This window comes from Cololabis saira, chromosome 7 (genome assembly GCF_033807715.1).
Source record: "Cololabis saira isolate AMF1-May2022 chromosome 7, fColSai1.1, whole genome shotgun sequence".
Lineage (NCBI taxonomy): Eukaryota > Metazoa > Chordata > Actinopteri > Beloniformes > Belonidae > Cololabis > Cololabis saira.
Genome location: NC_084593.1, coordinates 27,013,221 through 27,038,383, shown reverse-complemented (window position 1 = coordinate 27,038,383; position 25,163 = coordinate 27,013,221). Strand labels below are relative to the sequence as shown.

Here is a 25,163-nt window from a genome sequence, read left to right as displayed (position 1 = left end):
GCTTTTATAAGTAGATTGCATGAAAGCATCTCCCCGTAGACGTAGACGTTTGCTGTTCAGTGTGATTCTGAAACACAGTAAAATGACATCAGCCTCTTTTGTTTAAAATGCACATTTTATTGCACGTACAAGTGGAAGATCAGAAGAAAAGGGGCTTTGTGAGTGCTCACGCTCTGTTAAGGAACAGCTTATAAAAATGCTATGACAGGACATTTTGGTTATAGATTGGGTAATTAGTATGGTGTCATTTGGGACTCTAATTAGGGACGTCTTGTCATCCAGAGGATGCTGAAGAAGGTTCTTATGAGATTACTGGCTATGATCTAAAGTGCTGTAGAAGAAGCACTGGGCAAATGTTGACCTGTCTGTATTGAAAAGAAGGTCTGTCTGCGTGTTTGTGTGGGGGATAGGGCCGTACACATGTTCTGCATATTTTCAGTTTTCATTTCTCAGAACAGACATTACTTCCAGTGTATTTAACTGCGGTTTTCCTGTTCTGGGTTGACCCATATTAAAACACAGGTTTATGTCACTGAGTGGACACATTAGAAGTGGCAGTATGATTTAAATGCTATACAACACTCTAATGAATTTGTAACTGTGAGCAAAGCATTTTTTTTTGGTTTGTGAATGGTGAAGCAACTAGATTATTCTGTTTCCTCTGTTTAATTGACCAGGTAGCTCACTTTTTTGTTCACGCAATAAAGCTCTCCATGTCACTGCATTCCAACAGAACATCCTTTTGCGCAATTTATGCAATGTAAATAGGGAAAAGTTCACACATCGTCTGCTAGTTTTTGGTGTTAATGACACAGAAATCACTAAAGCTGTGTTGATTCAGATTCCACAGATATATTGAAACATTATACAGCATTAATACTGGCCAGTCTTTGACAGTGAAGTGATGGGTGGTCTACCCCAAGTTTGTCCTCCGTGACAAACATAATGAATGCATGCGTGCATAAGGGGAGTAGTTCCTTGTATTTCAGTGGGTTTTTCTGTGTGTGTAAATTAGTGCCCACAAGCCTCTTTGTGCATATACTGCAATGCATTATGCATGTGTGTTTGACAATCCTTGAAAGATTGAGCTCACAGCAAAACACTTCCATTTTGGACGGTAATAAAGGAGAGATTTGATCTTTCCGTTAGCTATTGTTGACAGAATTTTTAATTATCTGACAGAGTCAGTCTTTGATCAGCTGCCTATCACATTGTCTATTTGCAAATAGTTTCCGCTCTTCTTTCCCAAAGTTTGTGACAGATCACTGCGTTTCCGGACAGGTCCTCATTTGGCTTTCCACCAAGATCCTTATCATCCTTGTTGCTACATTCAATTTTTTTTTTGGCTGCCAGGCTTTCCAAAGACAAAATATTCCAAGCGATTTATTTCCTTGGATTTAAAAAAAAAAAAAAACGATTACAGGTCCCCTGCTTATTGATGTGACTCCCATCTTTCTAAATAGTCACTCAGCCCGGTGAGTAACGATATACCTGTCAGATACCCCAAGTCTCAGTGGTGCTTCATTTGTCTGTCATAGATTTGGTCTTGAAGAGCAGTGTCCCCACTTTCAGTTGGACGTTAGCTTTCACATTAGCTGCGGAAGTCCTGCCTAGCAGGCTGTAAAAGAAGTATTTGGAACAGCTCCTTGTTTTCCTCTTTCATCTTAAGTAGATTTCCCTTTTCTTCCACTTGGTCACCAGTATATTCTGCTGAGCTTAAGATGGGTTACTGTGGTAAAAGCGACGTTTACATGGTTGAAGTTTTGGAAAAGAAAGCGCCCTCTGAACTTCATTGAAGAGGCCTCACACCTTCACAAGAGCAGTATTTGCACAAATGTACAAATCCACTTGCAGCTTTCGCGGAGATTAGAGCCACCAGAAACACTTCTTGCGCAATTTCTTGACCCGAGCCTTGGTGCTGGGGCGACCGGAGGAAGACGGGGCTGGTGGGGTCTTGGTGAGAGTTGGTGCAGGTACATCATATTCCCCCTCCAGGGCCTCTATTACCCCCTGGAAGCGTCCCTCCTGCTGTCGAAAATCATGCTCCACGCTGCAGAGGAGAGATGAAACGCAGCCAAAGAGGATGAAAGCAAAGATGAGGGAGAAACAGCAAGTGTTATTTAGAGGATCCCAGTATATGAAAATCAAATCTGGATTAATAGCTAAAATCTTAGAAAATTATATCACATCTAGAGCTGGAAGGGACAAAATGAGGATGGAGATGTAGAAAGAACCGAAAAAGTGAGGAAAACAAGACATGGAGGAGATTGTGACATTGACCCTTTAAACCTGGCCTACCCTCAGGCTTAAGTTCTTAAATGACATGTGCACCCTGTACTGGGGCCCCCCGTCAAATGTAGTCACAAACAGAGATTTCAGATGTGAAAAATGGTGAGATGCATGCACCTTTAGTGCACACACACTCAAACCCACACGCCACCAGCTCAGCACTCATTTCACGTCCAGAGTATTCTTCTGCACTTCATGCACCACTAGATCACAGGCTGGTGAGATGAGAGGGATGGGAGGAGAATGAGGAAGAGAAGAGAAAAAGGGAGGTGAAGACCATTTGCACAATGAAGGAGCTAAAAGGAAGGAGCAAAGGAGGAACTTTTCTTTGCCTTTCAGATATGTTCAAAGCTGATTCTCCAGACTTTATTTTTCTTTGCCTTCATTCCCCCTCCCCTCTCTCATCTCTTTCCCTTGCTCTTTTTTTTTTTTTTTATCTCTGAAGTGCCCATGGCTGCAGGTCATAATATAGCAGACTTTGAGTTTTTCCCTTCCATTTTGGTCACTGTGTGTTTGTGTGAGTGTGTTTGCTGAGCTGGATTAAAGGGGTGGAGCTGCTCAGGGCCTGGCATCTGGAGTTAATGAGGCACACGAAGAGGCACGGACAGCGGGGACAACTACCCATCATTCCCTCAACGTATGTCCAAATTCATTCAGGGCCTAGTGAATGTGGTTACAATCACTCTGGCATCAGACATGCAAAAAGTCCACAGCTCAGTTACAGAAGAAGAAAAAAGGGAATGTTAGGGAATGTATGACATTAGACAGAAAAAGGAGGTAGCAGAAAAAAGGAGGGAGGTATAAACATTAGGGGATGAATATTAGCAGAGGTATTGATGAGAGAGTAGATTGACTCCCTGAGAAAACAGCACACAGACTGGGAAAGTGAGGGAATAAGGAAGAGTAAAGGCTCTGATGGCCTCAGAGGAAGGGAGATGGTAGCGAGGAATAAATAATATAAGAGATATACCCTCACTACACATATGAAAAAAAAAACATAAAACATACAGCAGAGAAAAAGATTACAGGTTCTACCTAACACACATGTACTCGGTTTACAGTGAATCGTATTTAAAATGGATGACTTTTTATGTCAGGTCTTTCTTTATCGTTGTAACGACTGTGTATTTCAGCATCCTCGTGTCTCTGTCCTGGTTAACAACCCCTCTACCAACTCTAAATCTCTCCTTCTCACTATTATTTGTGAGGTTGTCAGCACTATGGGGAAAGAGGCATATTGTAATTCATTCTGCAAGCTGTCATCTTCAGTATTTTTGAAATAGCATGACTGTGTGTTGCAGTTGTTGCTTTGATATTTGTTAGAGACTGGAGCTTTTCTAATAGTTTCTTTTTCTTTCTGGTTGAAGTAAGGGTTAAAATGTTCTGGAACGTAGACGTATGTGATATTACTATCTATTGTGTTACAGGTGCGCTGACTTGCTGGCTTATGTTTTATGTGTTTTGGGCTGAGTTCAACTTCAGGAGAAAACACCAACCGTCTAAATTTCCTTGGTCTTTCATGATGAGATTAATTAGATCCGACAAAACATGTTTAGGCAGTCAGCCCACGTCAAGCTTTTTTTTTTTTCACACCACAAACCACTAGGGGGGATGTTTCAGTCCAACGTAAAATTCATCCCCTGCTTGTATGCCTCCTTGCCATTTTCCCATCCCTTCTTTCCAGATTCATAAAGGCTGCTACTGCCCAGTCAGAGAAATCCAGCTCTAGCCTTTCGAGCTTTTGCCTGTGTTTGTCACAGAAGTGTTGAAATGATTCTTTTGGTCTTTATAAGAAGCGCATCCTTTAATGAGAGAACAAAAATTATGACAGATTGCTTCACTAAAATGTTTTGAATGGTGTGTATGAATGTATTTGTCAGGATGTGCCTGTCTGCATGGTTGGTATATGAAATTTGAGCTTGTATGCATCTAATTAAAGGGGATTTCCCTTCTTTGCTGGATTAATCACCCCATGTTCATGCAAATGTGGTGCACACACTCATATTTGCATGTGCCGAAGAAACAACAATTAAGGGAAAGTGGAAGAAGAAAGAATATCGCTTAGATTGGGGGTGTGTAACTATGTGAGAAATACAGCTGAAACAAACTTGAGAAGAAAAGAGTCCTTGTGTTTCTCTTTCATGAGACGTTGCAAAGTGTGTTAAAGCTACAGAGCAGATTTATAAAATAAACAAATAATACTGCTTTCTTTCCTGTAAATTCTTACTTACTCAAGAAGCTGCACTTTTGATTTAAAACATTCTGAAAGCATTTTTTCCTGCACATTATTTGAAAACAGTCCCATTAAGTTCATCAACAGTTTCACTGTGTGTGGAAATGCCTCTGGAAGTGTGGAATAAAATTGTAAGCAAAAGCTTTTTTATGTATTTCCCATTTAAGTGCAATGCTTGTAATAGTCCTGTCACTCACGATATTTTACATTGTTAATCCTCCGGGGCTAAAATGTTATTCACACCTTTGTGGAGCTGAAATTGGATTTCTTGTTTTGATTGATCAGTGTTTTTTTTGTTTTTATTATTTCACCTCTATGGATCAGTTAAATATCATTCGTATTTGTTGCAAATAAACACACTGTTCATCACAAAGTTAATAATCATCTTACAGCTTGCGGTATAACTAGATTCAGGATTCAAGACTCTTTGTCTTTGAGCCAGCGTAAGCAGTGGGAGGAGGGCTAAGGGGAAAGGGGAGGGCTGGTAGGAACAGAGCATCGTTAGCATAACGTCCAGGGGAGATTGAGATTGGCCAGCCTGCCAGGGCCGGCAGCCGGGCCCGGGCAGCCTTGAAATAGCCAGAATAGCTGCCAATGTTTTTTCGAATTTGTCGATATGCCAGGTAACCGCCAACTCCAAAAAGCAGAAATCGTGTTATCAGAAATCCAATTATGTAGACAACTTCAACATCCTTGACCGACAGTATGGACAGACACACGGCCCTCCACTCATTCCAATGCTGCAAAACGTCCCGTCGGGGCAAGAGGGCTCCGCTCTGTCCTGTCTTCTTGTCAAGAAAATTTGGCCAATTGCGTTGACAGACCAGTTGGACAGATCCATTGTTTTGAAGAATTTCGGAGCATATGCAAAGAGAGGCTCCAAAATAGATTGACAAGACAGAGTGCAGCAGCAGGGCAGATAAGGAGGGAGCGGGAGAATAAAGGCATCTGCTTTCACCGAGAGCAAAAAGAGATGTAGATGTAAAGCTACATTCCACCCGTGTCTGCTGCATATGAACAAGTGTGTATATGTAGAGTCATATCAGTGTGTGTTCAGCATGCATCCATACATGGATCAGTAGTCCCATCATACTACGGCCTTTCCCTGCGGATGCTCATTTACACTAACGAGGAAAAGGCTCCTGCCCAGTTAATTATGAACAGGGGGAGCAAATAATGAAATTCAGAGAATGTGTGAGATGCAAAGAAAAGATGAAGGAAGAGGGACGGTAAAAGTAAAATGAAGGGGGGAGGCAGAATTATGGAGTATTATAGAAACAAAGGTCCTGTAAAATGTCTCTACCATCAGAAAAAGAAAGAGAGCTAGATAAAGAGATGGCTGGATGTAGAAACAGATATTTTATCAACCCTGAGGGAAACAATGGCCTGCAAAGGAGAATAAGCTGTGGTTTTCTATGAGTTTAAACAAGCAGATTGAGCTTGGAAATGCAGATGGAAATGCAGTGCAGAATACAATTTTCAGGACTGGAAGACAGAAAGAGGTATGGCTGTGAAGAGGCAATCCGTTTAAAAGTCAGAGATGACAGAATTGGTACAAACATGAGGCTGAAATGTTTACATAATGAAAATACGTCACTAAGAACATAATTGTGTGAAGGAATTGGGATTTAAATAAAGTATGGCGTCGCAAAATCGAGATCTAGCAATTCTGGGAATAATGCTGAATGGAATAACGCATCCAAATCAATCGCACAAGCACTGAACCGAGTTGGAAAAACACATCTTTGGATTTAGAAAATTTAACACATTTCCATCAAAGATTTCTTTGTTGATGGTAGTTATCTAGTCTGTAGATAACAGGGTTTGTGCATTCAAAGATACTGATGAGAAACAATCATCGTTTTGCCTTTTTAGTCGAAAGGGATACATTAGTACAATAGCCAAAGTGCAGGCAGCAAAAGAGGAAGGGTAATGAAAACCTAGAATAAAAAATGAAACAAAGGGACAGTTTCAGGGGCACGGAGAGGAAAAAAATGGCTTTCTGGGCAATTTATACCTTCAGGTAAGCATGAGTTGTCATAGATGGGTTATGTAATGCAGCAGGCTTATTAATTTAATCACGTTACCTGTAGATGATGCAGGCTGTCCTCTGGCAGGTCGCGCAGTTGTTTATGTCCTGACCAGTTCTGTATGAGCTACGACTGCAGAAACAACAAGAATACAGTAGAACAGTCATGCATACTCGTAAATAGGACTGTAAAGAGGGCTGTGTATCATGGTTGTTTATGCCGACTGATTTAAACGCAGTGTTTTCCATTCTTTACGTTTTTTTAAAAAGAATGATCTATTTACCTACTAAAAAAATGAAAAAGAAAAAAAAATAGTTTCCTGATATTGTTGAAATAATAAGCATATACCATTCTGGTTTCATCCTCTCCAAAGGGAGGTCCGTGGGGATCCAGCTGGAAGGAACATTTTTCACTGATATCAACGCTAACTTATCATAACTGCAAACAGTCTTGCAGTCTCAACTGTTGGTGTCACAGCTGCTTTTACTTCCTCCAGCTGTATAATCTGTACTGTATAATCGGTGCAGCAGTCCAGGTGTGTTGTTTTTGTTGTCAGAGAGCAAAACTTAGTTGGCGATGCTCAGTAGAAAAATATAAATGTTCATAGCATGCGACTAAGGCAATCCAGGACATCCCTGGAATCGTCCCAGTGGGTGCCTGTTTATTATTCCAGGCAGGTAAAAGCAGCATTTTCAGCGTCTGTGTAGGTAGGGAGGCCTAATTTGGAGCCAAACATAACATGACACAAGCTTTATTAGCTACAGGTTTAAGGGAAAGGATCTAATTGTTCTTGCTACTAGAAAAACCATTGAAGCACTTCTCTATAATGAGTAACATGCCCTTGTTGTTATCAAAGATAAGCAGGACTACGCTGCTGAACATGGTGTGGAAAAGTGTGAAGCTCACGATCACCGCCATGTAATTAAAACACTTTGTCTTGCCGAGATACAGTATTTTGCCTAACCTTTGAATGAACTGTGTAGATGAAAGAGTATCTGATTGAAGTTGATAATATTGACATTTCAATTACAGCGAGAGAGGCAGCACCACTGGCGTCATCCTCTTTTACTGCCCCACCCCTTTGTATCCGAGAACAACAAAGACAAGGTTTTGCCTCCAGAAAGAAAAGAAAACAAGGATCTGAGCCCAGCGACAACCTTTTAGCTCAGCTGAGGGGTTTATCGCAGCCGTCCATGTAGAATACTCCAGTGCTGGCACAGTATCAGATAGGCACAACATTCCTCTTCAGCTCGTCCATGCCACGCTATCTTCCTGATACTTTCTGTCTCATCCTCTCCTTTCTCTCTGACTACTAATATGTCTTCACTTGAGACATAAGCACCCTCCCAACGAGCACACACTTGCTCACCCAAGCATAGATGCCGACCCAAGCATGATATTAGAGCAGGCAAGCTTAAACACTGAGTTCAGGAGTCCTATTGTCGACTTAATCATTAATTGCAGGGGAATCTTATAGGATTTAGTCTGGAGCAGAGACATCTGTCAGCCCTGGACAGGAAGAAGTAAGCAGATGTAGTGAGATGAAGAAACAGTGACTACACTTGGGGGTGGATGTAAGACTTGTTGGGAACAAGTGAGAACGTTAGGGTATAGAAGAGTAAACACAGTTATAACTCCTAAATGAGAAATGCTAACGCTGAGAGAAAAGTCGTTTTGTAGAGTTTCTCAAGGGTTCATTCACATGCCTGTTCTATTCATCATCTGCATGCTCTATTCTTCTTCAGATAAGTCTGTTGCTCATACAAATGTTTACAGCTGTGCATATCTGTGTCTCCACATGGTTTCAGTCCCCTACAGTCACAGTAAAAGTTCAATAAACAAAGTGTTAACCTGATGTTCCAGACGTTTCTATCAGGAAACCTGAATGCATTGTAATAAACTTCTTGAAAATATGATCTCAGTATCCATAAAGCTGCTGCCAGGGTCCTCAATCAGCACCAGGACAGTTGAAAACATCCCATCTGTCCTTAAATCATTGCACTGCGGTGCTTTACACCATCTTTCAATGCCAAGGTTTTACATATTAGGGCAAAGTATCAAAATCATCTGTGCTTAAAGTTTGGCCAGTACAACATCTGATGAACAACGTGCTATCACATTTTACACAATACCAGTATTGATTTCTGAATGTTTAGGCCCCAGATCAAACCATGTAATGCTCATAAAAACTGAAAAAAGGCTAAAGGCTACAATTCATGATTATAGCGTTTATCGTTTGTAAACAAACCTGTCCTTTTGAATAGATGAGAACAAAGTGGAGTTAATTTGAAAATCAAATGTGGGCTTGTTTTGCAGTGACAGGAAGTGCTCATCTTGCAGTCATTGAGTCAACCATAAACTCTGCCGTGTGCCAGAGTATTATTGACTCTTGTGATCTGTCTGACAGCTAAAGCTGAAATTGGCTGTACAATGTGACAATGATGACTCCCGCAGTAGACTACTTAACGGTGAAAAAAATAGATAATCAAAGTATTTCAGTGGTCAATTAATGCTGACATCTTGACCTGAGTTAAATGTTTATGGATGCCCTTATATCAGCAGAAATGAACCTTTGGCTGGCGGTTCCCCCTATAGGCCTTGAGGTTGGGTTTGTTTTTTGACTCAGTCTAAGATATATTCTTGTTTAGTCTCTTTAGTCTCGGGTTTCTCTTCCATTATTGCTTTCTTGAGCCTCTGTGATGACTACTGTAGGTCTGTGATCTAGTTTCATTCTTTTTGATTTGTGACATAGTGCCATGAAACGATACGCAGTTAATGAAAGAGATGCCTGGGACGGGAGGGAAGTAAACGGTGGATTTTTGCTGGTAATCTAGATGGGAGACTGCAACAGTGAGATGATACTCCCTCAAAGCAAGCAAATATTCCATTAAATGAATTTGAATGTGATATTTTAACTTGGGGGAAATCCTTTGTGTGGTTTTAAGAGAAGGATGAATATTAATAACATAAGTAATTGCTCTATTTTCAGGTATAAGTAATCAGTGGTGGTTGTGATATGCCATGTCACTGTACAAATGCGCTGATAACTCAGCATCTGATATTGATGGACAAAAAGCTTCTACTCATTTCTTGGATCTATAATTTTGCTTCAGTTTATGTTATTGATTTTCTTATGACTTTGATCCATAGATGTTTCATCCAAATACTTGCTTCAAGTTTCAAGTTTCTACCCCCTTTATAACGGACTTTCCAGTCAACCATCTGTTGCTTTAGGTTATAGATTTTCAGTACCTGCTCTGTGAATTGCCTGCACACATCAGTGTTTCTCAACTGCTGTCCTCAGGTGGTGCTTCTGTAGATGTTTTAGATATTTCTCTGCTGCAGCACACATGGTTCAAATAAATGGATTGCCATCAGTTTGTCATCAGGGTCTGCATGAGTTTGTTAATGACCCATTCAGTTGGATCAGGTGCGCTGCGGTCCCCTGAGGACAAGAACTGAGAAATACCGGCATATGTGTTCAAGGCAGACACAGCATTATTCTGTGTCTTTTTTTCATTTATTTTTCTTTTTCAGGTTTTTATGCATCGCTGGATGCACTTTGATTGCCTTTGTCTATTAAATGTGCTGTACAAATATATTTTCCGTACCTTGTAAAAAATAAAGCCATTAAAAACAGAGTGCAACAGGCTGAGGTATCAAGAGAGGGCTGGCAAACGTATGACAGGGGAGTTATGAACAGGTTGTCAGGGCAGAGAGAAGAGGGCGATGAAGAGATGGTGTGAGGGCAAAGGAGTGATTCACAATTGTTTCTTGCAGACGTGGTTCATATGTGGAGGCTTAGAAAGACTGATAAGATGAGAGAAAAAGCATTAATTAAGAATGGAGCAAGGGGTGGGAGTTAAGATGGAGGTGGAGAAAGATAAATTGCTGGAAAAAAACTGTAAAGAATAAACCATTTAGCTGAAGAGAGAAAGCGAAACTGACTGGATTGATAAGTGTACTTTTCCAGACAGCACAGAGTCTCTTTGGGAGTATATACCCTAAAAGCAAGGCAGCAATTCCAACACTGACTACAGTAAAATATGTATCACATAATCCCTTGTGACTGCATCACATGTGCAGACACATGGCGTGTTAATTCTCTACAGTCCTGGAAGTTGAAAGCTGACTGTACATTTGCTCTTAAAACTCAAGCTGTCTTCTCGTTCAGTCCCATTTACACTTTCTTTTCTCTTACTCTGTGCCTTCTTTATCACTCCGGCACAGGCTTGCTTCAGTTTCTACTCTCACAACGATCACCTCTGCTTCTCAGTTCTACATTTTTTCTGCATCCTTGTCTGCATCTCTTCCTCTTTTCACTCTGTCCCGCTATCTCTGCTTATTCAATTTTACACTTCACTCTCCATTTCTTCTTTTCACTCTTACCTTCTTCCATTCCCCTATCTGCCCATCTCTCTTGCAGTTTTTTCCTCCCCAAGTCCCTTCTCTCACCCTTCGCTGAAGGCCTTGCTCTTCTCCAGGTCTTGAATCACGTTGAGAAGCACCTTTATCTTCTCGTGGTTGGACAGCAAATTCTCCTCCACACTCTGCAGCTGTCTCTCCAGCCCACGTGGTGCGTTCACTGTGTGTCCGTCCAACAGTCCTCCCGGTGCCCCATTGCATTGTGCTTTCATATGAGTCTTACAAGGCATAGTGTGGTCATCAAATGATTTACTCTTCTGCTTCGCATAGTCCTTCAGTTTGATCTGTTCAGAGGTTGTTTTGGATGTATTTGTGGACTCCTGTGGTGTGGTTTGCTCCACAGGAGTTGCTGGTTTGAAATTAGTGGCCTTTGGAGAATTTTTTGGTGGAAGCGGAGACGTGCTCCCAGATTTTGAGTCACTTTGAAAGGACGGAGATTGAGGCTTAGTCGTGATGCAGGCTGTTGTGTGTTGAGAAACATGCTCATCAGAGTTCTTGACTTGAGCCAGATTATGATTGTGTTTGTCATCTGATTGTGGTTTTGTTTCCTCCGTAGTTGACGAGTGCACCTGTTGTGTATGCACATTAGCTGCGGTGCTGTCTGTGTTCTTGTGCACATGTGTTTCTGTGGTTTGTGTGGCAGAGTCTTTGTAGTAAGTACAGTCTGCCGAGCGCGGTCTGGTCTGCTTCTTTGGATCTTGCGTTTTGTTCTGAGTACCTATGGAGTGAGTGGAATGTGAACTGTTTGTTTTTGGTATGGTGTGTGACAGATGTGGTATTGGAGCAGTTTTTACAGATGTGTGCTGTTGTGAAGCGAGTGTGTCTGTGTTTTTGGTGCCAGACTGAGAGTTTACAGCACCAGAGGCTTTTCTTGACTGCGTTGGAGCCACCGATGGTTTCCGTGGGGGGTTCGGTAAAGTCTGGCTTGCTGTGATTTGATTGACTGTCCTCCTGCGACATGCACCTGTGCACGGTGCAACCTGTGATCGCCTTCTTCCACAAGTGCCACAAAGGCTTTGCGGGGAGTTTGTCATCACTCGACAGGGCCGTGGTGGGGTGGCGTGCACAGTGGTACACACACTCCCTGTCTTTAACACTGAGCGGTGGCCTTCCCCTCGCAGAGACTGCACCCGTCTCTTCTCTTGGGCTGGCTCCTTACATTCTGTGGCTTCACTGCAAACCCCTCCCACCACATCAGACGTTACCACGCTCCCATTTGTGTACCGAGCTGTCCTTTTACCTCTCGCATCCTTGGGGTTTGATTGTACGGTTCTGATCTGGCAGTAAACGCCACTTCCTGACCCCTGTGAGCCCATGTCGTCCTGCGTCAGGCTGTTGATCTCGTTCTGAGATGTTTCTTTGGACACGGGAAGGCTATTGCTGTCACTTCTGATAACTTCTGTTGACTCCGCTGTTGTTGTTTTGTCCATTGCCATGGTGACTGGCTGATGTGTGCTGGCTGGGTTGCTGCCGTGTCGCTTGATGGAGGGCAGAATCTGCAGTCTGGGAGATGTCTGCACACCAATACTGCACAGCGGGCCCCATCGCCCCCCAGCAAGAGGAACTCCCAGTGCAGGCACAGGATTGTTTGGATGAGCCACCCTCCTGCCCATGCTCCTCTGCAGGTTGGCTCAGCCCCCAGAGGAGCTGAACGGGATAGAGGTGAGCTGTGACATCAGCCAACCTCAGCAAGTCTACTTCCAATAGAAAAGCAGAATGGTCCAGCTTTTATCTTACCAGTTAACTTTGAGCCTTGGGTGGCAGATTGAATTAGTTTGTGTATATGCAAGCTGGATATGCAGCTTTAATAGTCAATGAATTCTCATAGTTCTTCCATTGAAGACCCGCGTACAGGTTTAGTCACTCCTGATTGGACGTCACAGTGAAAACGTTCCTCTGTTTCTGAACAATAGCCCCCAGGTGATGACTTCTGTGGGCTCTTCACGTTTTTTCTGAGGAGGAAGGAGAGAGACAATAGATGTGATAAACAGAAGAAGAAGAAATGGAAGAGAAGGTCAAAGTTGTAAGAAGTACATTAGTCACATTAAACACCACATAAAAGCTTTAACCTCTAAAGAGCGCTCACACTGACCAGATCGATAGAAGTCTATCAAGTGTAAAATTATTCGGCAGGTGGGCAGGAGTTTCATTGGCAAAACTTTAAATCCCATTAAATGAAAAAGCTGAATTTTGAGATATCGTTGGAATGATCATTATGAACATGGTAGAAGTGTTAAATCCTAATAATAATAATAAATCTTGTGAAATTGTAAGTGTTGCGGCTGAGAGGAGTATGATTAGGGTCAGGGTTAGCAGATCTTTTACGTTTTTCATCTCTTAAGGAACAAGGTCAATTATATGTATTTAAACAAGTAGAAAATTAGCTCACATTTAGTTTTTATGCCTTGATATATAACTTTGAAATGTTAATCTTTTTTGTTTTCTTTTTTGCTAAGATGGAAAACTGATAGAATATATAAATGTATCCATCCATTCATCCACCTGTCCATCAGGTCAGAGGTGGGATACACTCTGGACAGTCACCAGTTCCTCACAGAGCCACACAAACACAAGACATACAACGTGAGTTTTTGGAGTAAAACCCACATATATACAAAAGCCCCAATTTACGTCCCTGCGTTGAATTTGTGAGGTGAAAGAAAAAAGTGATTGACAGTGGGAATGTTTATGCTGAAGGCAAATCGCCTCCCAATATCATCTGTAAATTTAAGTTGGGATTGACTGATCTCTTCCTAGTTTCAGTTTCCAAGGATATTAGAGAAAAAAACATCTCCCGCATAAGACCAGGTAGTCCTCCAGATGAGGCAATACTCCGTCATCACCTGGGCAGAGCTGTGTGGAAGATGTTAACACAGTCTTGAGTATTTGCAGTCCAGATACATTACATTCCAACCATTTAGCAGATGCTTTGATCCATAGCTGAGTTTCAGTATATTGCCAAGGTCCCTTAAGCATGCATATGTGAGTGAGCTGTTAATCACACTGCCAGCCTTCCAACCGAGCTACCTGCTCTTCCCCATTAGGTAATTGGATCATTACAGCAGCAAAAGTTGGCAGGTGAAAGGACAGATCAGAGACTAAATTGGGGTTATTTGAATATGCATATACGTTTTTATTTCTTGAGAGCATGAAAAAGTGATTGCAGCCTCATTATTCCGGTTGGCTTTCACTGAGGGAAGTGGAGTCATGCGTTCAGACACCTTTAGCTCATGGGAATAATTAAATTGGCACTCTTGTTGTATATTTCATCTTTCTTCAGTTAGTCTTTTTTTTTGTTCTAGTTTTTTCTGCAAAACCATAATCCTACACATTAAACTACTCGACCGAAATTGATTTTACGCCCTCATCAATATTATTTTCCCTCTCTTCACATTGACACATTGCCGTAGGTACAAGGTGTTGGCTTATATTATGCCAACAGGGGGGAACATCAGAGAAGAGACACATGCTGTGGTGGAGCAGTACAACGTTACCCTAAACGTTGTTTATCTGCTGTAATAGTTTACAAATCCATAAGATGTTAGTAACAGACATAACATCATCAAACAACCCAAGTAAACCCATGCTAATGTGTTGGCTCAAAACTCAGAAGTTTTTGAACTCGCCTTGTCTGCAGTTGCATTGTGGTAATTAAAATATGTTTCCCAGCCTGGACAGCTGGTAACGCCACTTGACTGTGATGAGCCTCACTGCCACTAACAGTTCATATGTATTCAGAATCAGAGCCACGCACACATTCACTCATACCAATGTTCTGTCATCACTTAAAGTGACTCATTTGGAAACATGATGTCCGGATGCTGTTTTTTTCTTTTTCTTATAAAAAGCATGAGCAGAATAACAATGGATTTAAAGCTCTTTTGCTTTCCTTTCCCCGGCATACGGCAAAATTGATATTGTCAGGCTCTTTAGAGGTTCAGTTTTCATTTAAGAGCATTAAATATTAAAAATGAGTGAGTACACTTTATTATGCCGCCTGGCTTGCTCATAAGCTGCTCTATAGAACCAGGAGCAGTTTAAATTTAGAGTGCATTCAGTCTTCATCATAGCCTGTGTGGTCTGCATCCAACACGGGTAACTTTGTAGACGTAGTGAGGAGAACAATAATTGTTGCACAGTACAGTGCGCTTACTGCTCCACAGCTCAAGAGCTTCGCTCAAAGTGACTCTTTGAAATGGAACAGTTTTCACTGAAGGCAATAAATATCAAAGGATTTGTGCCTCTGTGACAAATTGCTCCTATTTATGTAAAAGAATACAGGCATATGAAAAAGAAAGTATACCCTCTTTCACTCTATGGTTTGACATTTCAGGACATAATCATAATATAAAGATTATCTAAAACATCACATAAAGAACATGTCCGACTATTTTACATTTGAGTGTTTCCACGCACACATGTAGAAGGAGACATAAAAGACTCCTGTGTCTTGATTGTTTGTTTGACTTTGAGTCAAACAACTGCGCAGGACACTCGCAGGATAACCGCACATCACATACTGGTCTGTGGACTGATAAGGATGCCTTGAACTTGTGATTTTGCTTCTTCTAACTTGGGTTTTCATTGACAAGAGTGATGAAAAGGACTTGATATGGTTGAAGTACTATGCAGCTAGCAATTTCCATAATAATTGACAGCCTGTGTGTTCTTGTGTGTTTGCATGCGAGTCAGCTGGAAGTCCAAAGATTTCTGTGGAAGTCTCTTCCGTCTCTCGAAGGCGTATGAAACTCTGTCTTCATATGTTTTCTTCTCCAGTTTGGTTTTCCTCTAATACCTTGAAATATGTCAACTATTGCTAGACATTTTCAAGAAACTGAGTGAAGTAAGGCCTGCACAAGTAATTTAATTTTCATTTAATTGTGAGTTCAATATTGGCTCCCAACAATCAACTACGTATATTATAAGGGAGAAAAATAAAAACAATTGTTTTGCCACATCTTGTGTTTTGAATGACACGTACCCCAGGCACAGGCTCCATGTGGTCATGGGTGAGTGATCCCAAGTAATATCAATGTCACGCTGGTGTTTCTGACCAACAACGTTGAAGGGATTGTTTGAGCAGCTCTGCCTGCATTTGCTTTGTTGTTCTGAATCATTTTTATTTAGTAAAAGTATTTAGTCAGTTAGCAAATAATAGTGATATATAGTCATGACTTTGGTGCTGACCAAAATAATCGTGATTATCCAATTATTATAATTATCCAATTATTTTTCTTTTTTCCCCCTTTTTGTCTTACCGAGCAGCCTTAGAATCACGAAAATCTCTCTCTCTCTCTCTTTCTGTGGTTTTTAAGTGACAGTTTGATTGCAGTGTGGTGCTCCGCAGCATGGATTGGCTGAAGGAGCTCAGATCCGCCGTGTATCATTTCAAGACCAGATCCATCAGATGGCCATCTGACGGGACATCTGCTAGATGTCAGTACAATATTGAATGCTAAGTCACAAGAGTGATGCGTAATGACAGAGTAGTGATCTTTAGCCATCAGCTAAGCTGGCAGCTACAGTACTGTAAGCTGTCCCCACTGGTCGGTTGATTAACTGCAATTTTTGCAGCTTCCTGCTTAGCATCAACTTGAAAGGTTCAGTGTTTGTGCTAGCTCCTGTTATGATGACATGTTTCATAGGTTAAAAAAAGGATTCAACTCCACTTTTTACAAACCATACACTAAGCTCATGATGTCACAGAGGGTCAGTCCAGTTCTGTTTAGTGTATAAAGAATAAGGTGGCAAATGCAGTTTTCCACGCTTCATTCTTCTCTCCAGAAGATTCACATTTGGTTTGGTTCAAAAACTGTTGCATTACTTGAAAGATTCTGAGGTCTTGGTACATAAATAATATAATAGTATTGGTTCTCAATTGAGAATTGAGACCACAGAGGTCTTGAACCAACATTATCACGTGTTTCCTATTCTGCTACAAAGTTGGCAGCATCTGCTGCAGATGAGAAAAGGACAGAGGTGTTTGTCTTCTTTTTTCATGCTAATAATGATTTTATTTATCTGGAGAGAAATGACCAGGGAAATCAGAGAGGAACGTGTAAGCTCTTGTTGCTTTGTACTTCAGAGAGAAAAGCGTTGGAGATGTGTGTCAGCGAACCATTTTGTGTTTGATTGTGTGTAAGAGTCCTCAAACAATTTGCTTTGAGATGTAGATGAAGTCATTTGAAGTTAATTTAGCTGCGGGTTAATCTTTCTTTCATTTTTCTTTTTATCTTTTTATCTTTTTTAGCAGTCACCCTCCACGTGTGCACATCTGTGTTTGTATGTCTGTCTCACTCTTCACCTCTGACCTGCAGGCTGCCAGGCAGAAAATAACACCATGTCTTCAGATATCAGTTTCACACTCCTGTCGGTTTCCGTCTACCTACCACGCGCTCTTCCTCTCCTTTTGAAAACTAACAATATCTTTCCATCGCTTTTTCATCTGTTACCTGTTTTTGTTGTTACAGTCCTACACAGCCTCCTCCCTTTTCTGTGTCTGTCATCGTAACTTCGATACGTTGTGTTTCTCCATCCCATTCCTTTTTCTCTCTATCTTAAATCTTAGTCTCTCACCCACGTTGCACCTCTGGCTGTGCAAAATGAACGGGGAGGAAAAGGGGAGGAAACCCTGTCAGCTGCGGGATGAAGGCAGCTGGGAATGAACAGGAGCATGATGGATTGAAAGAAGAGTAGAACGATGGCAGATTAAAGAGAAGTAATACTTAATAGTATTAGATAAAATTAATTTATGATCCTGTGTGTATGTCAGATGCTAAGATATGAAAAGGTCTGATTTTACCCACAGATAGTTAAAATTGACAAAAGTCTGTAATAGAGGGTAATGAATTATAATAAAAAGGAAAACCACAAAAGATAGATGCATCCAAAGAAAGTCAATAAAAGAGTTGAACTAGCAAACATGGCATGTCTGAGCACCGTACATGTCACCGTACCCACAAACACGCGCAGCAATTAAAGCCAAGAGGGAGTCACTGAAGACAATGCAGCCGTTTATAAAATCAATTTGATACACCACTTTTAGTTTGGGCTGTCAAGGGATTGTCTGCAACACATACAGTGTGAACCGGACCCTTGTGTGTCAGCATGTGTGACTGAGTGTGCACCCACGCCTTTGCAGTGGCAACAGAGCACTGAAATGCTCCAGCGAATCAACTCCCCTGCCGTTTCAAGGTGAGCCTCATTTTTCAGCAGCCGATTGACGAGCCCTGTGTGTGTGTGTGTGTGTGTGTGTGTGTGTGTGTGTGTGTGTGTGTGTGTGTGTGTGTGTGTGTGTGTGTGTGTGTGTGTGTGTGTGTGTGTGTGTGTGTGTGTGTGTGTGTGTGTGTGTGTGTGTGTGTGTGTGTGTGTGTGTGTGTGTGCGCGTGCGCGTGTGTGTGCGCGTGCGCGTGTGTGTGTGTGCGTTTGGGTGACAGAGATTTGCTTTACTGCTCTGTAATCACACTCCTTCTCCCTGTAACTATCTCCCACCGACTCACCACCAGAGTACAACAAACACGTCCCTTTACTGGCCCTCTGAGACAGGTACACACACTGGACTTTTGACTGTGTATCTTTATTTATTCATTTATTTTCCCCTATATTTTCTGGGTTAGAAGCAACAGATAAAAATGTGACTCCTTTTTCTTGTTTGGATGGATGAAGAAATGGATTTTGTTTTAACTGGCATGATTTCTCAGTTGTTATAAGTCTAGTCAATTTTGTAAAACCATCAGAATTGATCGGGGAAGAAAAACTCCTAAATCAAGTTCGATATTTTAAAGACTTTAAATTTATGTTGACACAATAGACCAGAGACATCTCCAACTGTCAAAATGTGAGCTTTTGGATTATTAACTCTTTATTTTCTGTCTGATTTCTCAGCTGCTGACAGCTACGCTGTTGTCAGATTGATTGGGACCTCTTTTGTTCATACTTTTGCAAGCAATTTGAAAGATTGAATCTTCCAAGATTTTACAAGCCACGTGTCTCTGGTGCATTTAAATGATCTCACAGTCTTATGTTCCTTTGCGTGATTCCCGACTGACTCAATGATGCTGAGATCAGAGCTCATTTTATGCTGCAGGACTCCTCTTCCATCTTGTCACTTCAAGGAACAGTGTGTAGGATTTAGTTGCAGTGAGAGGTGAAGTAGCAGATTGCAACCAAGTGAATGCCCCCCGCCTCCCCATGCCCTTCCAAGCATGAAGGAGAAACTCTGGTGGGCATGAAAAATGTTAAAGTTCCCCGCTAGAGTCAACGTTTGGTGTCTCTGTTGAGGACTTGTATACAAAACATCTTAGCACAGTTGGCTCAGAACCCAAATGTTCCTATTTTGATCCTAAATTAATAATAATAATAATAATAATAATAATAATAATAATAATAATAATAATGAGAAGAAGAATAAAAATATATAAAAAGTTCTCAATATTGTTAAAAAAAGTGAGTCAGAATTAACTCAGAAATATGTCTCTTTGCTTTTAGTTTCATTAATCAACCAATCAAATTACTTGATAAGTGTCATACTATATAATGCATCAGCGCCTTATAGAACACACATTCCAGTAATAAATATAAATAAATAATAAAAGCAGGAAACCACCTCATGTTTTCTCGGGGCTTGTTTGTGCATTTTAATTAAGAGCAACTGTGTTGTTCAGGGACAGTGCACACACAGTGCACTTTAATCAGCATTTCAAGTGAGGAGCCAGACATCACAAAGGCTAATGTTCATAACACAAAAGCCAAACGACTTAGCCAGCCCGGAAGCGTAGTTTGATGAGGACACTGTGAGACACACTGAGAGAAGAAGACTCAAGTGTATCTTCAAGCCTCATAGACTAAAAACTATGGAAATTGCCCAAAATGCATGCTACATAAAAAACTCAATGGGTGTCCACAGACCCACACTCAAATCCCAGGAGTTTAACAAATCACTAAATAGGAGTAAATGAATGTGCCCGCCGGCCCCATATGTACCCTGTGTTCAGTTTAGATTATACTTTGGACAAGATTCTGGATTTGTTTAAGCTTTGTTGTGTGTAAGGGTGTCTGTGTATGTTTGGATTGAGCAGGATAAAAGATAAATTAAACAGGCACCTACGAAGAAGACTAGCATGCAAACAGTACCGACTGAATTTGGATCTAAAAGAGCAGAATATTTTCAAATGTATTTTGTATGCATGAATGCTCTTAACAAATATTGTGAATGATTGCTTCTTGTTTTCTCGTGAAAGTTTCTCTTCATTAGAGGAGAGGAGGGGAGAGAAAAACATCTGAATGTGAATCAAATTTCCTGTTGGTTCAGATAATTGGTGGATGACTTGTTTAAGCATGTTAAAGACCCCCATCAAAAAATATAATGGAAGAAACTGCAGAGAATAAAAACCATCACATAGTATAGTTTTTTGTTTTTATGGCTGTTGTTTTTTTCAAAAGTTTTAGCTCTTCCAGCTCTTTAATTTGTTTATGTGACGATAAATAGGATAGTTCCGGGAGGGAGATCATCAGAGCGAATCCAGCCGAAAAATAATTTGCTTGGTTCTACGGTGTAAGCTTATTTATGGTCAGTTACGTACCTGCAACAAGGGAAGAGGTGTCGTATAAGAGAGCGCATTATTGATAAACCTGTTTCTAGTTTAATTCATTTGTCTTGTTGCTGGCCAGAGGAACGCGCCCGTGGTGCTGGCTGAGCAGCAGAGCAGAGAAGCCAATGTAAAAGGGAATATTTACGAGCTATTTGCCCCCCAAATATTTGATAATATGAGATAAACATGATAAAGTGGAGAGCTGTCAGGCCAGGCGACACACTTCAGATGCAGAGCCACACAAACATCTTATCAGCGTGGCTAATAGGATGTGATGGGTGGGTTTTTGTGCTCGTCTTCCTCCTTTGTTTTTTTCAGTCACGTCATCTTTTATCCTCTTTTTTTTACCTATTCTCATCTTGATTACTCCCTCCTGTCTCCGTACTCTTCCTCCATCTCATTTATATCTTCTCTGCCGCGTATCACTCACCCTGTCTACACGTCCCATCTGGTCTTTCTGTCATTAACCCTCCATCTCCTGTTCCTATCACTCCATCTTCCAGCTCTCCATCCTCCCTCTTTTTCATCCGTCTTCCTGCCCCCCTGACTTTCTTGTCCCTTTTGTCTTTCTCCGCATGTCATCTCCTTCTCTTCACTTGCTCAGAGTTTGTCTGATGAGCAGAGCAGCTTAAGTGTCAGTGACGCACTCACACACGCGCAAAAACACAAACATGCACACACACAAATGCACGTGCAGCCGTGGGCATGTGTCTCTTGGATCGTCCTCCTGTCTGTCAATCCTTTTCTAACCTCTATTTGCTCTTTTTCTCCATCATCTGTCACTCCGTGGAGAAAAGATATTGACCGAAAGCAAATGCAGCTTAATGCCACCATCTATTGATCAGGTTCATCTAGTCTGGAATTTGATTAAATGCCATTCAAATGATCTGGGTGTTTGCAAAATGAACAATGTTAGTAATGCACTTATTCAGTAAGAGTTAAGTTAAACAAATCTGAATCATCTTAATTCAAAGTTAAAAAGCTGCAGAGAAAAGTTTTTGAAGTCATGTAAGTAGGAATGGATATCGCCACTATGTCAAAATAAGACAATGGTATGAAAATTCAAGCATATTGCAAAGGTTTGCAGTCGCCTTTGTGGTTGCATACACTTTCATTAATCTCAATGACACACCAGATATATTTCAGTGTTTCTCCTCCATTGTTATGTCCACAAGTGAAAAGAGAAAAATGCTCTTAATAAAACTGGTGCATCATTAAGAAACAACTTTTGAAACTTTGGGCATGTGCCAGGGCTTGGTTGTGATGCTTATTATGTATAGAGATTTAATTAAGAAAACATAGATTTTACAAGATAACATTTGACAGATGGTTTAATTAGATCAGCCACATTGTTTACTGGATTGCATTTTCATTACAGTTTGCAATATTTGAACAACAGGAACGAACAACGCGGTACAAATATAGATGTTTGTGTCGGCAGGTTTGTTTGTGGATGAATTAATTTGACCAAATCCAGGTGTTGTACACGATCTGCTGCATAGCTACAGTCTATGCACTGTAACATAAAATAAATATTAAAATAAATAAATAATCATGATCTTTATTCATATTTCATTGAGACTGAAGATTATTATTTTGACTATTTCAAATCAACTTAAAAGAGACTTTCTCTCATTTTTTAGGATAAAAATTTAGATTTAATTAAGTTTTCTTTTTTTTTTTTCAGTCCACTGTAAGGCATTATTAATTAAAAAGACCACTGACTTTACATCACAATTGTATAAAAAAGCTAATGACAATGAAAACTTGGACATTAAAAAAGTAAAATATAAGTGAAACAAGTAAATACAGCACCTGCAGACTTGTCAGTTGTTGTTTGAGAAATGTAAAAGTGGAAAAAAGATTAAAGAAAATAAAATCAGTGTGATGTGCAAAGGTTTGGGTATTTTACTTGTAACGCTTCAGAAATATGAGGCTTTAAAGTTTAATGTAGCTTGTTACGGGGACGTGTCATCAGGAATTCATTAGAACAATGACATTTCAGGAGGGTGATGGTATGAAATCACTGCTTTCCAAGACATTTGGTATCATGTAACAACTGTAAATGTGCAGCTGAGTCTCTAAAAATGGAACTCACTGGTGCAGATAAAGCTGTAAAGTATATAATAATAGTATAATAAAGTCATCCATCCACCCCTCCATACATCATCTTTTTTTCTCATTCAGGGTCATGGGGGTCTGCTGGAGCCTATCCCAGCTGGCTTTGGGGTGAAAGGCCTGGGTACACTCCAGACACGCCACCAATCACAGAGCACTTTCAAATGCAATTGGCCAAAATGTCATTAAGACAGAAAATTACAATATCTGAAGGTGGAAACTAACTCTCAGATAAACAGCACACCATCTAGAAAAAGCAACAACTACACGATGGCATAAGACCTACAAGGACGTGGTATGTTGCTCCATAGTGCAGCAGTGACAGCATCTCCATGGAAAAGGCGCAGGGCTGGGGAATTCATCGCAAACACCAACCTCTCTGGCGTACAAAAAAGCCATCTGAATGAGACATTCATTTTAGAAGCATTTTCTGCGTGCTTGTGGGTTTCATATTGAGCTGTTTGGCTGCAATCAACAAATGTGTTTTTTGGAGAGAAAAAGGAGCAGCATTTAATGAAAAGAACACCTGGACAACTGGGGAAAGAAATGTTGTGTTTCTGGGGATGGTTGTGCAGGAACCAGTCATGGCAGGAGCACAAACTAAAAAACACAGGATCCAAACAAGCCGTGGATTTGCATGCAATCAGTCATGAAAATGAAAACAATAAAAAGATTAACCTCTGTTAAGTTTTGGCCTTTTTGTGTTTGTGCAAAGAAAAAAACAAACTGTCCTATTGGGTATTGTAAAATTCATAACAACACATGTGCAAACTGTCATTTCATATCATATTCTGAGTTTACAGATAATGTTATATAAATGTTAAGTGCACAGGTTATATACAGTACACTGTATCCACACTGTCCCAAATCCCTGCACACATCTTTGGCTGTCACATCTAAGTGACTTCAGCTGACTTTTACTTCCTGGGGGCCCAAGATAAACCTTAAAATTCAATAACTTTCTTTATGGGGACTTGCATTTGTGCCCCCTTTAGGAGAACATCTCCCCAGAATATCACTAAGCAACCAAGTATAAATCTCCAAAAGAGAACTCTTTCATAGACCATACAAGCACAACACACACACACACACACACACACACACACACACACACACACACACACACACACACACACACACACATATATGCAGTATTGGTGTATAAATGATCATTTTAAAGCGATTCTGGATGCCCTCACGGCCGGTTCAGAGGCGGTTAATGTCAGTCACACATATACACAAGCAGATGGAAACATTTGCAATTCTTTTTAAAAGAAAAAATTCTCATTCATATTTCATAAAGCAACATACGGAATAGGCAATCACTCACGCACACAGATGCATTCATATGCATCAAATTGTCTGGTGACAGATGGATGGGATTTCACACCTGCCACACGCACATACAGTGTGTCTTTGCAGTGTGGATGACGTGATCCTGCCCTTTTTTACACAGAGATATAAACTGTTGATATTAGGATTTATTTTTGATCAAGTTGGAATTTATAAACTTAAGCAAAACTGACAGAGGGGAATAAGAGCTTTTATGTTTAACTGTGCATTCCGGAGGTTTAATCCTTAAATCTGTCTCGTTTATTTTTTTCTTTTCGTATGACATTTGCTTATGAACTGTCGTAGCTGACTCAATTCAAAATTCCACCCAGTGTCTTTAAACTTGAATGATCTGTTTTGAAAATTAAAGAACTAGCCCTGGGCTATTATTCTGGGGAAAATCCTCAGAGGGTCATTATAAACCAAGAGAAAAACATTGTAAGCTTTTATCCTCTCACTCTCTGACACACACTCAACTACATACACACACACTCAGTAATATTCTGTGGCAGATGTTTTGGTTTTCTCTGTGCCTACCTTCTCTTAGCCTTCTCTTTAGTCCGCATGTTTTTCCTGTCCTCTGCTCCTGGTGTGGCTCTCTTGTGTCTGGTAGTCCTTTAGTCCAGCAGTGCTCTCCTCCACCTCCTTACCGCTCGCTATCTCTCTCCGTCTCATTCTGCCGTTGCTGATCCTCGCTTGCTTGCGGACCCCAATGGTCCTCCCTCCCTCTTTCTCTCTCTCTTACTCTTCCCCGCTCTCTCTCTCACTCTTCTCTCTCTCTTTTGCTCATTCTTCCTTTCTCTAATCGATTTCTGCCTCTGATTCTACCTGCTGCAGCTTTCTCATTAACTCTCACGTATCTTTAAAATACTAATCACTCTGGTGTAAGGTCTTCTGCTGTGTGGCTGTTGGACTCACTCTTTCTAACTCTTTCCTGTCAGCATGTTGAGGGCTTATCTCTGTGCCCTGATTTTAGCTCCGATGCTTGAGTATGTGCCTACACTGACCCTGGCACGCTGGTGGACCCAGTCAAACTTTGGCAGCACACAAGTGTCTACTCCCGGGAGTCGCGCCAGGACACAAACAAACACACACGCCTGCACGCACCCGGAAACACACATTCTTGCACCAATCACCCACTTTATT

General features: G+C 40.9%; 2 protein-coding genes across 2 annotated transcripts in view; one reads left to right on the top strand and one right to left on the bottom strand.

The window, feature by feature from the left end:
- The window catches only part of LOC133447008 (dedicator of cytokinesis protein 2-like), a 104,343-nt gene that overhangs the window by 52,336 nt on the left and 26,844 nt on the right, over positions 1-25,163 (top strand). The window lies entirely within an intron of this gene.
- On the bottom strand, positions 115-24,807 carry LOC133447009 (mucin-2). The gene is made up of 4 exons (XM_061725381.1): positions 24,555-24,807; positions 11,008-12,929; positions 6,610-6,684; positions 115-2,050 (listed from the first exon to the last, which is right to left on the bottom strand). The coding sequence occupies exons 2-4, from the start codon at positions 12,588-12,590 to the stop codon at positions 1,867-1,869; spliced, it is 1,842 nt and encodes a 613-aa protein (XP_061581365.1). The 5' UTR covers positions 12,591-12,929; positions 24,555-24,807; the 3' UTR covers positions 115-1,866.